The sequence below is a fragment of the Mobula birostris genome, chromosome 3 (genome assembly GCF_030028105.1).
Source record: "Mobula birostris isolate sMobBir1 chromosome 3, sMobBir1.hap1, whole genome shotgun sequence".
In the NCBI taxonomy this organism is placed as follows: domain Eukaryota; kingdom Metazoa; phylum Chordata; class Chondrichthyes; order Myliobatiformes; family Myliobatidae; genus Mobula; species Mobula birostris.
Genome location: NC_092372.1, coordinates 98,682,140 through 98,697,177, shown reverse-complemented (window position 1 = coordinate 98,697,177; position 15,038 = coordinate 98,682,140). Strand labels below are relative to the sequence as shown.

Below are 15,038 nucleotides of genomic sequence, written 5' to 3'. Positions count from 1 at the left end.
TATCAACTAAAACACATACTTTTCATTGTGGGTTAGCACAGCCCAAGAAAATTTGTGAAGGATCTTAATAAGTTCTTAACAGAGAATGTGTGGGATGCTTCATGGCTACATACATGCCAAAATGTTTGCATTGAATGACACTGCCTAGTGTGATTTTCAAAGTGTTGTATTGGCACTGTCTGATAGTGATGGGCCACTGAAAGAAAAGTACTTCAATTTTATCAATAACATGATTCGGTCAGACTGCAGGTTTGCAGCATATTGAAGTACTTTTTTCTTGATTCAATGTGAATTAGTTTCCTCAATGAGTAAGCTACAGATTTTGTACAAGGTGTGATGCTAATACTGCTCAATTTGGATAAAGAGTTCAGCCAATATACAGTTCTAATCCCCTTCAGGTGCTAATATTGGAAGTACAGGCCATATTTGAATTTTGTGTGTCAGCAAATTTCAGAAGGCGGGTACACAAGCTTCTTTCATGCTTGTTCATATGCATATTTTGCTTTTCAATGAACAAACCCCATGTATACATATTTGGCTCATTGAATCTGCATGTAAAGCAGTGCTCTCAATACTTTGTGTCATTGAAATATCTCCGCCCTGTTGTGACAGAAGACAAGTTTTACTTGCTTTTCCTCTCAAACCAATTTCTAAAAGCAAATCTATTATTACATTGCGAAACACCAAGATATGCAAAGATTATAAAACCATTTTGTGGAGTTAAATTCATGTATGATTTCTCTACCCTTTATGGTTTGACAGAAAAGGTTTAATTTTAGTAGTACTGGAGAGTCACTATTGCAGTGTCTATTTATGACAAGAAAACAGTAGTGATCTAGCAGTTGGAAGATAAGTTGCTTATATTTGATGAGGAAAATATTGGATTCATGAGAATGAAATAACATTTATTTAAAAGTTAGAAATAGCTAACACAATTTTCAAAAGTAGTGATCATGCTTGAAAAACCTCAGAATAACTTTGAGCTGTATTTAGCTATTTAAGAGACCCAAGCATTTTTGCAAAGCAGTGATGAAATAGAGAAAACTAAAATTTTTAAAAATAATAGGTTGAATTCAGTTTGAATAAATAAGGTGTATTTTAAAAATGTATACATTTGTCACACATTTTAAAATGCATTATTTTGGATAGATAAAGCTTTTTTTTAAAAGAGCTTGGATTTTAGGTTCCGTCTGCAAAAATGCTGACCACAAGTTCTGAAGTGAAGCAATAACACTTACCTCAAGAAAGAACTGTCTGCAATGATGACCAGGGTGAAGATTTACCATTTTCTAATGCTTTCTGCTGCTGGGCATTAGTTCAATTGGATTCTTAATGTCTAATGATATCAAGCTGACTGAAAGAAAAGTAGTTTCTGCTTTAATTTTAAAGTATAATACAGTGTTAAAATGGAAACAAACATATCTGGTGAGACAGAAATATATTTTGTTTAACTTTTTAATCCATTTTTATATATTGTGAGGAAAATAGAGTACATAATCATAAACAAGATAAAATTTGCAGATGCTAGAAATCTAAGCAACACACACAGAATGCTGGAGGTCAGGCAGCATCTATGGAAAAAAATACTGCTGACGTTTCGGGCTGAGACCCTTCGGCAGGACTGGAGGGACAAAAATGAGTAGATTTAAAAGGTGGGGAGAGGAGAGAGAAACACAATGATAGGTGAAACTGGGAGGAGGAGGGATGAAGTAAAGAGCTGGGAAGTTGATTGGTGAAAGAGATGCAGGGCTAGAGAAGGGGGAGTCTGATAGGAGAAGGCCACGGAAGAAAGAAAGGGGGGGGAGGAGCACCAGAGTGAGGTGGTGGCAGGCAAGGAGATGAGGTGAGAGAGAGAAAAGGGGATGGGGAATGGTGAAGGGGGGGGGGTGGCTTTACTGGAAGTTTGAGAAATAGTGTTTATGCCATCCATCATCAGTTTGGAGGCTACCCAAATGGAATATAAGGTGGTGTGTTCCTCCAACCTGAGGAAGTGGAATTAACATGGGTGGTCACTGGGAGATCCTGCTTCTTCTGGCGGACGGAGTGTAAGTATTCGGCGAAGCCGTCTCCCAATCTATGTTGGGTCTCACCAGTATACAGGAGACCACACCTGGAGCACTGGATACAGTATATGACCCCAACAAACAACAGACTGTTTAGGGTCCTGAATGGTAGTGAGGGAGGAGGTATAGTGGCAGATGTAGCACATGTTCTGCTTGCAGGGATAAATGCCGGGAGTGATATCAGTGAGTAGGGACAAATGGACAAAGTGTGCACATAAGCATAAGATGAGTCTTGTTTTTATGTACCATTCTGTTTGCTAAACCAGCTGTGACAGAAACTCACTTGAACCATGCATCTCATTTAGACCTTGAGTAATATTGAGTAAAACTTTTGAGCAAAACTGGTTTACACGTAGCCTATGTTCACATCTACTCCATTGATTGCATCAAAGTCTCCAACCTGATATTTCCACTTAAGCCATATTAATGGAGATTCTACTCTGTCAGTTTCATGGTGTGTTTAAGTAGCTCAAATCTCATTATTATCCCAGAATAAAAGTTATTGAAAGCAAAGGATAGGAAGCCCAAGATTCCTGACTACTTTTGCAGAGTGAGGCTGTTCACTGTATGAAGCATGGTGAAGCTTTCGAGAGGTGCCGTTTTGTGAGGATGCTGCTTGATATAATGAGAAACAGTGCAGTGCACTGCTTTAGAATTTTTTAAACTTAAAAATGAAGATTGTTTTAAAATCAGAGTAGATGGATAAAGACCATTTCTGCTGATCTAGTTGAGGGGTCAAAAATTATGTGGCATCATTATGGATTAAGTGATTTAGAATGTTGGTCAACCCCTTGCCCAATGAATTTGGCGTCTAGGATTGTTTGCAAAGTGGGCTGAGGCAAAAATAGAACTGAAAGGTTCAAATTTAGTTGTGGATATGTAGAGCAGTGTCAAAGATGGGGAATAAGGTGAAGAAATAAAGATTTAGTCACAAAGGTAAACACTAGCTTGATGTCCAGATGTCTTGCAATTTCTGTGTACTTCTATTACCTTTCAATATTCCCAGAAAATCTTGCTGTTAGGATTGGGTGAAATATTTTACTGTTGTATGCTCTTGATGTTTCTTTAAACCTGTGGTACTGCACAACTTATTTCTGAGAATGAAGGAAGGTGACTTGAAATTCTTAAGAATGTTAGTTTCCAACACTTCAATGGTTTTTATAATGGCATTATGCTTTTTTACTTTTAATTAAATTATACTTTGTTATGAGGCAGAGTTTAATGCAAAATAGAAGCTTGTAAGAACATTGTGCAAGATTTCCTTTATTTTTGTTTGCTTGTTTCAATTCAATTATTGATAAGACATTGATCATTTTTGTTTTGCAGATGGAAGAACTGGTGGATCCGAGGGATCTTGTCACTCGCTATGATCTCATTTTTCTTTCTAATTATCTACTTGGGACCTGTTGTACTCATGTTTGTGGTTAGTAATTTAACCTTAGAAATACGTTAGTTTTCTTTACATACATTTTATATGTTTTTTAAATGAAGGGAAATCTTGGTGTTTGAACGGCAGAGAAACTGCAGATTCTGTAAATCTGCAATAAAAACTGTAGATGTTCAGCATGTCAGGCAGCATCTGTGGAGGAACAAACAATGTTTCAGGCCAGTGATCTTGCTTGGAACTCTGACTAAAGGTCCATAAGTCTGAAATATCCATTGTCCATAAAATCTAAATGGGATGTACTGCAGAGCTCTGAGACATACAGGGATCTAAGTGACCTAATGTATGATTAGTCGAAGGCGCATATGCAACTCTAGAAGGAAAGTATAAAAACTAACATTATTATAGTTTATTGTGAATAACTGAAATGACTTTCAAGGAGGAAAACTTCAGTGGCTAGGAATCTGAAATAAAGGCAATACTGGAAGCAATACTACAATACTTAGTAGATCATGCATATCTGCAAAAAGAGAAAATGTTGTTCATGTTTCACACCCAACACCCATAACCAGAACTGGCAAAGGAAGAAAGCATCATTTTCTATAGCAGAGAAGTTAGGGGAAGGACGATCATAATAAAGGGAATATCTCCAATGGGATGAAACCAACTGAGTTAAGGTGACAGGATTTGGTTTTGCCTCTTTGTTAAGTGACATCTTGTGCGAATGTGTCTAGCAGACTAGACCACACTTGCAGGAAAAAGAGAAGCTGAGCCAAAAACGGGCAACAGGAGGAAATGTCAGAGAAAATTGTTTAAAACTACAGAATTCAACACTGGATTTGGAAGGCTGCAATGTGTCCAGATGGAAGATTGGATGTTGATATCAAACTTGTGTTGAGCCACTTACAGTGTAGAAGAATACAGTAGTGGAATAGAGAATCTAAGTGGCAGGCAACCAGAAGGTTATGGATCTTCCTGTGAATTGATTGCAGATGCTCCATAGAGAGATCACCAATTTGCATTTGTGGGGGAGGTTTCTACTTCAGTTACATAAAGCTTTGTTGAGAACATATCTATAAGTTATACCACTGTATGGCATGGATGTTAATCCCTAGCTCTAGGAATAACTACTGCTATGTATTCATGGTTAGACAGCCTCATTCTACTCTGTGTATGACTGAATTACATCTTGGGTTAATTGGGTTAAACTCTGCTTGTTATTTAAGTTCCATCTCGATTTTTAAAACCACCTCTCATTTTCAAATTTGGCATTGATCACATACCACCCATTCTGTGTAGTTTCTTCTAGTTATTTAACCATGGATGCGCCCAGGCTCTGATAAGTTTCTTGATCATTTCACCATTGCTGTCTGTGCTTTGGTCAATATTATAAATTCTGAAATTTCCTTTCTGAAACAGTCCCACTCCCTTCCCTTTTAAACACTTTCTTAAAACCTGACCATATGTCAAAGCTTTTGTTCACCTCTCCTGATAGTTCCTTGTGTGACTGCATTGTTTTGCTAATGCTATAAATTTTCTGTATGCCCACCAAGCTTTTCTTCTCTGATTCAACTGCTTGCATCTCTTGTGCCTTCACTTCACCCTCCTGTCTCCGACTCTGTCTTCATTCTCCCCTCCCCACACCTGGCTCCTTCTGTCTGTTGCTTTTCCTTCCTTGTATGTTTTCATGTATCGCACCACCGCCGCCCCCCCCCATGCCAGTCTCTGACTCCCAAATCCACTCTTCACCCTCCTCCACCATTACTCATCATTATTCAGTTCTAGATCCACCTATCACCGACTGGCTCTGCCTTGCCCTCCCTCTTTCTTCTTTTTACCGGCTATTCTCCCTGTATGACCTGAAATGTTGACCATCTCTTTTCCTCCACCGTTGCTGACTGACACATTGAGTTACTTCAGTGGTTTGTATTTTGATCTGTGAAAGTTAATTGTGAAATGACTTTGATATGCCACTTTGAATAATTTGCCTAAAACTGCTATTGCTTCTAAATAGGAGTGTTAAATGTTCATGGTCTGGTTGGCCCGCAGGTAAGTTGTGGTATTCGATTGAGATGTTTATGAAAATGTTGAGGTGAATTTTGAATGAGCACTGTCGACCTTGGATGGTTAATAGAATAGAGTCAAAGAGCACCACTGCATATAAACTGGCTTTTCAGCCCGCCTAGTCTGTGCTGACTATTCTGCTTAGCCCCATCGAGCTGGACCATAGCCCTCCATATTCATCCCATCCATGTATTTATCTAAGCTTTTCTTAAATGTTGTAGTTGAACCAGTATCCATTCCATTCTTGCATCATCCTTTGAGTGATGAAGTTTCCTTAAATATTATATCTTTCACACTTAACCTATGACCTCTAGCTCTAGTCTTGCCCAACCTCGGTGGAAAAAGCCTCCTTGCAATAACTCTTATCTGTACACTCATAATTTTGTATACCTCTTCAAATCAGAGAATAAGGTCCTAACCCTTTCAACCTTTCCCGAAAACTTAGGTCCCCAAGTCCCAATGACATCCTTGTAAATTTTCTTTGTACTCTTCCAATCTTATTGATATCTTTACTGAAGGTAGGTGACCAGAAAGAATTGCACACAAAATTTGGCCTCACACACGTCTTGTGCAACTTTGACATAACATCCTGACCCCTGTACTCAGTAATTAGATTTCTGAAGGCCAATGTGCTGAAACCTCTCGTCATGATCCTGTCCAACTGTGACATCACTTCCAATAAATTATGGATCTACATTCTCGGAATAATGTGTCTTCATTAGTTGGGTTGCAGAATATAAGAGCAGAGAAGTTATAGTACAACCTTATAAATCCAGAAGCAAGGTTTCCTGCAGTTGGGACTCGTGCTGAAAGGAATTCCATGATCTTAAATTATATGTTGGGGTCTGTTCTCTATTACTTGAACCTTTACATCTACTATGTTCAAAGAAAGTTAGCTTCAACACTTTATACTATTCAGCTAGGTAGACTATTTCTCCGGATGGCATTTTACTTACTAGCTTTCCCCATCTGTGCAACAGGGCCAAAGGGCCTGTATTTGTGCTGTATTACTGACTTTATAACATGAATTGCATTTGACTTGAGTACCCACATAACTGATTTCCTCTGGATTCATTACTGCATCATGACCACCTCCTCTCCTCCTCCTCCTCCTCCTGCTAGGCCTTGTCTGAAGTTACTGGAATCTCTTCGAGCATCCTAGTGGCATTTTCCAATAGGCTGCAGGTGACCCCTGACTGTTGTAATGGTGTTTGCTGCAGTAGCCATACTATGGAATGTAGTGAGAGACATAGGTAAAAAGATTGCACTTGTACCTAGGAACACACATCAAAGTTGCTGGTGAATGCAGCAGGCCAGGCAGCATCTCTAGGAAGAGGTACAGTTAGCATTTCAGGCCGAGACCCTTTGTCAGGACTAACTGAAGGAAGAGTTAGTAAGAGATTTGAAAGTGGGAGGGGGAAGGGGAGATACAAAATGATAGGAGAAGACAGGGGGAGGAGGGATGGAGCCAAGAGCTGGACAGGTGATTGGCAAAGGGGATATGAGAGGATCATGGGACAGGAGGTCTGGGGAGAAAGACAAGGGGCGGGGGATCCCAGAGGATGTGCAAGGGGTATAGTCAGAGGGACAGAGGGAGAAAAAGGAGAGTAAGAGAAAGAATGTGTGTATAAGAATAAATAACAGATGGGGTACGAGGGGGAGGTGGGGCATTAGCGGAAGTTAGAGAAGTCGATGTTCATGCCATCAGGTTGGAGGCTACCCAGACGGAATATAGGGTGTTGTTCCTCCAACCTGAGTGTGGCCTCATCTTTACAGTAGAGGAGGCCGTGGATAGACATGTCAGAATGGGAATGGGATGTGGAACTAAAATGTGTGGCCACTGGGAGATCCTGCTTTCTCTGGCGGACAGAGCGTAGGTGTTCAGCAAAGCGGTTTCCCAGACTGCGTCGGGTCTCGCTAATATATAGAAGGCCACATCGGGAGCACCGGAGGCAGTATATCACCCCAGTCGACTCACAGGTGAAGTGTCACCTCAGAATTTCCAGCATCTGCAGAATTCCTGTTGTTTACTTGTACCTAAGATTTGAGCTTTCCTTGCAAATTATTCTACTTTAATTTGTAAACAATCTACTGATTGCCTAAAGTAGAATAAAGCAGTAATATGTTTATTTTCTTTTCCAGGTTCTCTATGTTCAAATCAAGTGTTTTCATGAAATTATCACAATTGGTTACAGAGTGTATCGTTCTTACGAATTGCCGTGGTTCAGAACCTTGAGCTGGTGAGTTTGACCAATTTTTTAAAGAATTTTAACTGAATAGTGCTGAGGGGTAAAAGGATGGATTGTTAAACATTCTTCTAAAACAAGGGAAAGAACTAATTTCATTAATTTTGGGGAAACCAGGAACTTAACATTCATAATGATAATATGTATGCAGTCCTGTACAGGTGGTTCTTTTGTATCATTGTGTGGTCCATTTTCTCTAAAAATAAATTTTCTCTGCCTTTGCGTCTGAGCTCTCGCTCTAGAATTGGATAAAATCCCAGCCTTTCTAAGGGAGTTGGTTTTAATAGACAGACGTAGTTATATAAGCAGGAGGCTGTTTTTTATTTAAAAACTATTTTCATCTTTCAAATTTAATCTTTTTAATAACCATCAGTCTGCATATTCTCCTTTTCAGAATGTAGAGATGTACTTGTCAGGTTATATAAAACTGTACATTAATCTCAAACTCTTTATTTTTATTGTTATATTTTAGTGACATGAAGGGGATTGGAAAAGTTTGCAGAGGATCCAACAAATTTACTTGCATGATTGACAGTAAACCTTTACATTGCACAATGTAAATTGCCATGTCAATTTAGTAGTAAACGGAAGTGAATTTACAAAAATTTGAGATGGTGCAGTGTAGCAAGGAAAGTACAGTAAATAGTGTGGAGGAACAATGAGTGAAAGGGCATGACCATAGACCTTTAAAAATAGCAGCACAGTTCAATGAGCTGATGGTAAAGGCATCCTTTATTTGTGAAGGCATTGGGGAGGTTATGTTACTACTATGTACAATGTTAGTAGATGACTGAGTACTGCATGCAGTTTTGGTCATCATGCCAGAGGAAGGATGTCATTGAACTGGAAAAGACAGGAGAGTTATCAAGACATTTTCAGGACCAAAATGTTGTTTCATGAGGAGAGACAGAATTATTTTGTTTAGAACAGGAAGATGGGAGAGACTGAATTAATATTTGTAAAATTTAAGAAGGGACAAGGGGACTTTCAAGGAAGTTGGTTTCCAAGTGAAGTAGATAAGGACGATCCATTTCTCAGGGAAGGATCAAAACTAAGGATGTAGATTTGGAGTAATTAATTGTGGGGAAGGGGGCTTGTTTTTATGCCAAGGGTAATCAGGGTCTGGAACTTGGAGAAGATGGTCAAGGCAGAACTTGGATGGAAGCTTGCCCGTCAGAAGTACAGACCCAGAGCTTGAGGTGGGGCCGGGCCTGGTAACTTGCCCTTCAAATGACATTAGCAAGATGGGTCAAATGGTCTTCTAAGTTGTAAATTTTCTATACTGCTATGAACCTTTAGTGAGGAAAGTACCTCTGAGTTGGCACCTTGCTGTGTTAGCCTAATGAGGGACATTTTAATAGTCAAATCACATATTCTTCATCCTCCAAGGAAAAGGTTCAGCAGGTTCATGGAAGCTTAACCATTGCCGTGAATAGGTACTTCTAAAGTGCAGTTCTAGTGTTTGATATGAAGAGCTATAGGAAATGGATGTAATGCCATTGTTATCACTTAACTTGAAAATGTCAATATGTTTGAGCATCCCATAGAAATTCATTCTTCAGGGAAAACTAACAGTCCTGAATAATCTAGTTATGGTTTTCTTCATTTCCCATATGGTTTGGAATCAAATTAGTTTGAACGTTTTGTAATAAATACTTGGAAGCCACAGTAAGCCCAGGTTATAGGAAATGCAGAAGAGCCTGCTGAGAGCAGCACTGAGAGTATTTAAATTCTTGTGAGACTATAATATAGGGCCATGTATATGCTAAATATTCATTTGAAGACCAGAAATCTCCATTTAGCTATTTTTCTGATCAAATTGTCCAAACATGAACAATCATTTTTTTAAAAAAAATCAGAATAAAACTGCTCAGGTAAATTATCACCAGATCAGTTCACATTTTATCATTGGCAAAGTGATGGAAGTTGACAGTGTTATCAAAAGTCATTAATTTGCCAGTAACCTGATCAATGATGCTTGATTTGGGTTTTGTGTAATTACTTGACTCCAGAGCCAAGTTATCTTCAGAAAATTAAGGATAGGTATTAAATGTTCCCCTTGCTTGTGATTCCTAATCATTTCATATTTGCAGGGTGGGGAAGTGGTTACAGGGAAACTGCTGGAAATCAACTTGTTTACTTCCTTGGTGCTTGTGAATAGAGGAAATATATTTGAAAGTGAGAGGGGGAAATGATGACCTTAGAAAAGCCAGAGGGCATCTTGTCATTCCAAATATTACAAAAAAATTTATTAAAGTACTCACTGGCAGTGATCCCAGTCCTAGATTAGGTGCTGTTTCAGCAGTGGCTACAGCTAGCAGCTTTTGTGGTGTGCTTATTTTCCTATGGGTTGTCATCAAAAGCCTCAGGCAAATATTGACAGAATTTTTGAACAGTACCTCATTTGTAAAATGTGCCTACACTTGCGACTCGTGACACAAAATTCATATCTGAACTCTGTATCCTGTCCGACATCATCTAACAATTTGGAGGAATTAAGGAAATACTCAAAATGCATAGTCTTGCAAATGTTAGGATATATTTTTCTGTTCCACATTTATAAAATTTTATTGGCTAATTTAATTGAATTAATTACAGGATTTCCAACTGAGTTTGACAAATTGCTAGCATAACATAAAGTTCAACTCTGAAGAAGAGTTTTTTTTCTTCACCAAAAGAGCCTCTCATGCAAACTAAGAATAGAAAGCAATTTCTCTGGGTTTCAGATTATTCAAGTACGGGTGTCCCCTGCTTTTCATACGTTTGCTTTAAGAAACCTCACTGTTACGAAAGACCTACATTAGTACCCTGTTTTCGCTAACAGAAGGTGTTTTCACTGTTACGAAAAAATCAGCGCGCGATAAAAGGCAGCTCGCGCCCCTAGCAGCCGCTCTCCCCCGGATTCTGAACTGCATTCTTGCTGGCATTGCTTAAACACATGCCTGTGAGCAGCCGTTAGCAAGATGAGTTCTAAGGTATTGGAAAAGCCTGAAAGAGCTCATAAGGGTGTTACACTTTGCGTAAAACTAGACATAATTAAGCGTTTCGATCGTGGTGAACGAAGTAAGGACAACGTGAGTTTGGCTTGTGGAAGCTGACGAAGATGATGTTGAAGAGGTTTTGGCATCCCATGACCAAGAACTGATAGATGAAGAGCTGATGCAATTGGAAGAGAAAAGGATAACAATCAAAACCGAATGAGTAATGATAAAGTACAACTTTAATTTTGAAAGGGTACCTAGGTTTAGGGCATATTTGCAGGATGGTTTGAGTGCTTACTGTATGATAGAAAAATGTGCGAGGCTCAGCAGTCAAGCAAGCCTTCCACATCAGCCACAGCAGACGATGAACCTCGACCTTTGACATCGAGGCGGGCAGTCATAGGAGAAGATGAGCTGCCTGCTCTAATGGAAACAGACGATGATGAGATGACACCCCAGTGTCCCACCACCCCAACACCCAGGCCGCGGACAGATACCGATTCGCGGAGAATGCAGCGGTAGCCGGGAGACTCACGGCACTTCTTTAAGAAAAAAGCCGAAAAAAACATGCTAATTAATTAGGTACCACCTGGCATGTAATTGTCGGCCCAGATCAGAGGCGATTGCCGATTGCGTCGCCTCTAATGTGGGCCGACAATTATGGTCCAGGTGGCACCTAATTAATTAGCTTGTTTATTTTGGCTTTTTGCTTAAAGATGTGCTGGGTGCGTCCCAGCTACCGCTGGACCGCTGTGTGCTTCGCAGATCGGTATCGGGTCGCTGCCTGGAGCGTGGGGGCCACTGCACCACCAAATCTCCGACTCAGCCTAACACACCATCATCAGTGTGCTCGATGCTGTCTTCCTGATTCCTGTAAGCGATATTACACTGTACATACATTATTTCTACTTTATATAGGCTGTGTATTTTTACGTGTTATTTGGTATGATTTGGCAGCTTCATAGCTTAAAGGTTACTGGAGAGCGCTTGTACCGTGTTTTTGTGGACGGCGCTTGAGCATGTTTTTGCCAACAGCGCTTGCATGAGATTTTCGCTACGGAGAACAGTTCAGGCAATGATTGTGGAAAAGTATTACTACTTTATATAAGCTGTGTATTTATCATATCATTCCTGCTTTAACTATATATTACTGTTATTTTAGGTTTTACGTGTTATTTGGCACGATTTGGTGGGTTATTTTTGGGTCTGCGAACGCTCACAAAATTTTCCCATATAAATAAATGGCAATTGCTTCTTCGCTTTACGACATTCTGGCTTATGAACCGTTTTATAGGAACACTCTACCTTCGGATGGTGGGGGAAACCTGTAGTACATATAGTTTGGTTCTTTACCACATCTAAAAGATGCTTAAATTTGTACCTTGCAGGACTGTTACTGAAGGTTTATGTAGTTTATCTTAAGTTGGGCAAACTACGTCTCCTTTAGTATTTTATTTAGAAAGAGTGCAGAACAGGCCCTTCTGGCCCAACAAGCCATGCTGCCTAGCAACCTACCTACTTAACCTGAGCCCAATCACAGAACAATTCACAATGACCAATTAATCTACGCATATTCATTTTTGGACTGTGGGAGAAATCCCACGGGTTACGAAGAGAATGTGGAAACTCCTTACAGTTGGTGCCAGAATTGAACTCTGAAATCCAATGCCCCGGGTTTGACTTAAATGTCTGACTTTTGCCATGCATGTCAGCATCATCTCCTTTCTACACTTAATATTTTCATAATGTTTTAATGATATTAGAAGCAGGCCATTTCACTTATCAAGCCTAGGCCAATTCTCAGAGCAATCCTATGAATCCTCTTCCCTCATTTGGTTCCCTATTCTCTTTCAATTCCACTCTGATTCTCTTACCACCCACCCTAAGTAAAGTGGGAGTAGTTTGCAGTAACTAGTTACCTGACCAATCTGCACCTGCTTCTTTGGGATGTGGGAGGAAACAGGAACATTTGAGGGGGGTGGGGCTTAAGGAGTGAAATTAACACAGTCAATAGGAGGTCAGGATCAAACCTAGATGTTGGAGCAGTAAGGTTATGTACATGACCTGCTGTGCTTCTGAGATGCTCAACATGTTTATCAGAACAAATTCATCATTCCTGGGTCCAAATTCTGGAATTTCCCACCTAGCATCATTGTGGGAGTGCCTCCACAAGAAGAACTGTTGTAATTCAAGATCAACCTCACCATCTCAGGCAATTACGGAGGAGCAACTGTTACAGAATTTAGTACCTATCAAACACAAAGTAGGCAAAGACCTTTATTTTGTGAATTCACAGGAGACATACTGCACAATGTCTCTGCCAACGCAAGGTTACAATTCAAATTTATACAATAAATCTAATCACACTAGGTAATTGGTCTCCAGGCACTGTTGCCACAATTTATACAGCATTGGCACCTATACAATTGGTTCCTTATTGATGACATGATCTATTGTTAGTAACAGGAAGATAAATCGATCATGCTCTCCCCATGATTCTGCACAGCAACGAAAGCTTGACTTTCCAGTAATGTCCACATCCTGAAAAACATTTGAAAAATAACTAAGCGTTGATTTGAATGCTTCATTTTTCAGAAAGTGGTGAATGGCATTTAAAGTAGAGCAGCAAACCCGTTCATTTTGTCAGTAAATGTTGCCCTCTGTTAAGTTGCAGACACAATTATTTAGTTTCATTTGTAAATTGTAGATATTGAAGACTTGTCATATCCTCCCTTACCTAGTGGAGGGCATTTGTAGGTTTTCGTCATAATTGACTAGAAACTAGAAATTTGAAAAACCAACCAACCATGCACCGTGGTTACAGAAGAAAATCAGAGGTTGGGTATTCTGGGAGGAGCAATTTTTTTCCCAGGTTCTCATAGCCTTCAATTATATGCAGATACTCTTCATTTGTACGGATGAGTACAGCTCAGACTGAAGTTTGACAGTATCCAGAATAAAGTGGTCAACCTAACTGATATCCAGTTCATCATCCTAAGTATCTATACCATCCATTACTAGAACACTATTGCTGTACTATGTGCCATCTGCCAAGTATACAGTAGCAATTTCCATGGCTTCTTTGCACTTTCTGGGTGTTTGTACCATTCTAAAGATCAAGAACAGCAGGTATATGGAAACACCATCTTCAAATTGACTTCTAAGTCATGGGTCATTCTGGTTTGGAATTGTATTGGGCATTTGTGATCTTCTGTCCACTCAGTGTAGGCTAATTAGCTACCCTAATGCATGATTTTTTTTTTGCAGTTGACCAGAGAGACTCAATATAGTGTAAATATCAGGTTGTAACCACAGAATGTTTTGACAGCTGATAAGCCCCTGCTCTTTGATTCAGACTACCGTATCTGTTATTTATTTTTTTTAATATAATATCGGTAAATAGCTTTGACATTCAAGAGCACTTAAGCAATTGTGAGGTGGTGGGGGGGGGGGCGGGGTAGTGTGCTTGGAAGTGAGTCCACAGCTTATGGGAATATCTCAATGGTGGGGCAGCTGAAATTATCCCCTTTGGTTGAAGAGCCTGATGGTTGAGGGGTAATAACTGTTTCTGAACCTGGTGGTGTGAGTCTTGAGGCTTCTGTACCACCTTCCTGATGGCAGCAGCAAAAAGAGAGCGTGTCTTGGGTGGTAGGGGTCCCTGATGATGGATGCTGCTTTCCTGCGACGACACTTCATGTAGATGTGCTTGGTGGTGGGAAAGTCTTTACCCGTGATGGACTGGGGCATATCCCCTACATTTTGATCTTTTATTCGACCTACAACATTGGTGTCATCAGCAAACCTGAATATGGCATTGGAGCTGTGATCGGCAACACAGTGTTAAATGTAAAGTGGTTAGATCGTGGAGGTGATCTTGTTGCCAATCCTAACTGACTTCAGTCTGCAAATAAGGAAATCGAGGGTCCAATTGCACAAGGACGTATCGAGGCCAGTGTCTACAACAGGAGTTCCCAACCTGGGGTCTACCTTCCCCTCGGTTAATTGGAAGGCTCCATAGCTTTTTTTAAAAAATGGTTGGGAACCCCCTGGTTTAGAAGCATATTGATCAGTTTTGAGGGGAAGATAGTATTGAATGCTGAGCTGTAGTGGATTAAAGATATATGCACCTTTGCTGTCCAGATGATCCAGAGTTGAGTGAAGAGCCAATGAGAAGGCATCTGCTGTGGGCATATTGCTCCAGTAGGCAAATTAGAGCAGATCCAAGTTGCTTCTCAGGCAAGAGTTAAGTGTTTCATCAGCAGTCTCTCAAAACACTTCATCACTGTGGCTGTAAGTGCTA

The 15,038-nt window shown here is 40.0% G+C and overlaps 1 protein-coding gene across 1 annotated transcript in view; it reads left to right on the top strand.

The window, feature by feature from the left end:
- cds1 (CDP-diacylglycerol synthase (phosphatidate cytidylyltransferase) 1) overlaps positions 1-15,038 on the top strand; it is a 111,516-nt gene that overhangs the window by 55,268 nt on the left and 41,210 nt on the right. Inside the window, exons 3-4 of the mRNA XM_072251896.1 lie at positions 3,390-3,486; positions 7,654-7,751. Of these exons, the coding sequence (XP_072107997.1) occupies positions 3,390-3,486; positions 7,654-7,751 (195 nt within the window). The remainder of the gene's footprint in view (positions 1-3,389; positions 3,487-7,653; positions 7,752-15,038) is intronic.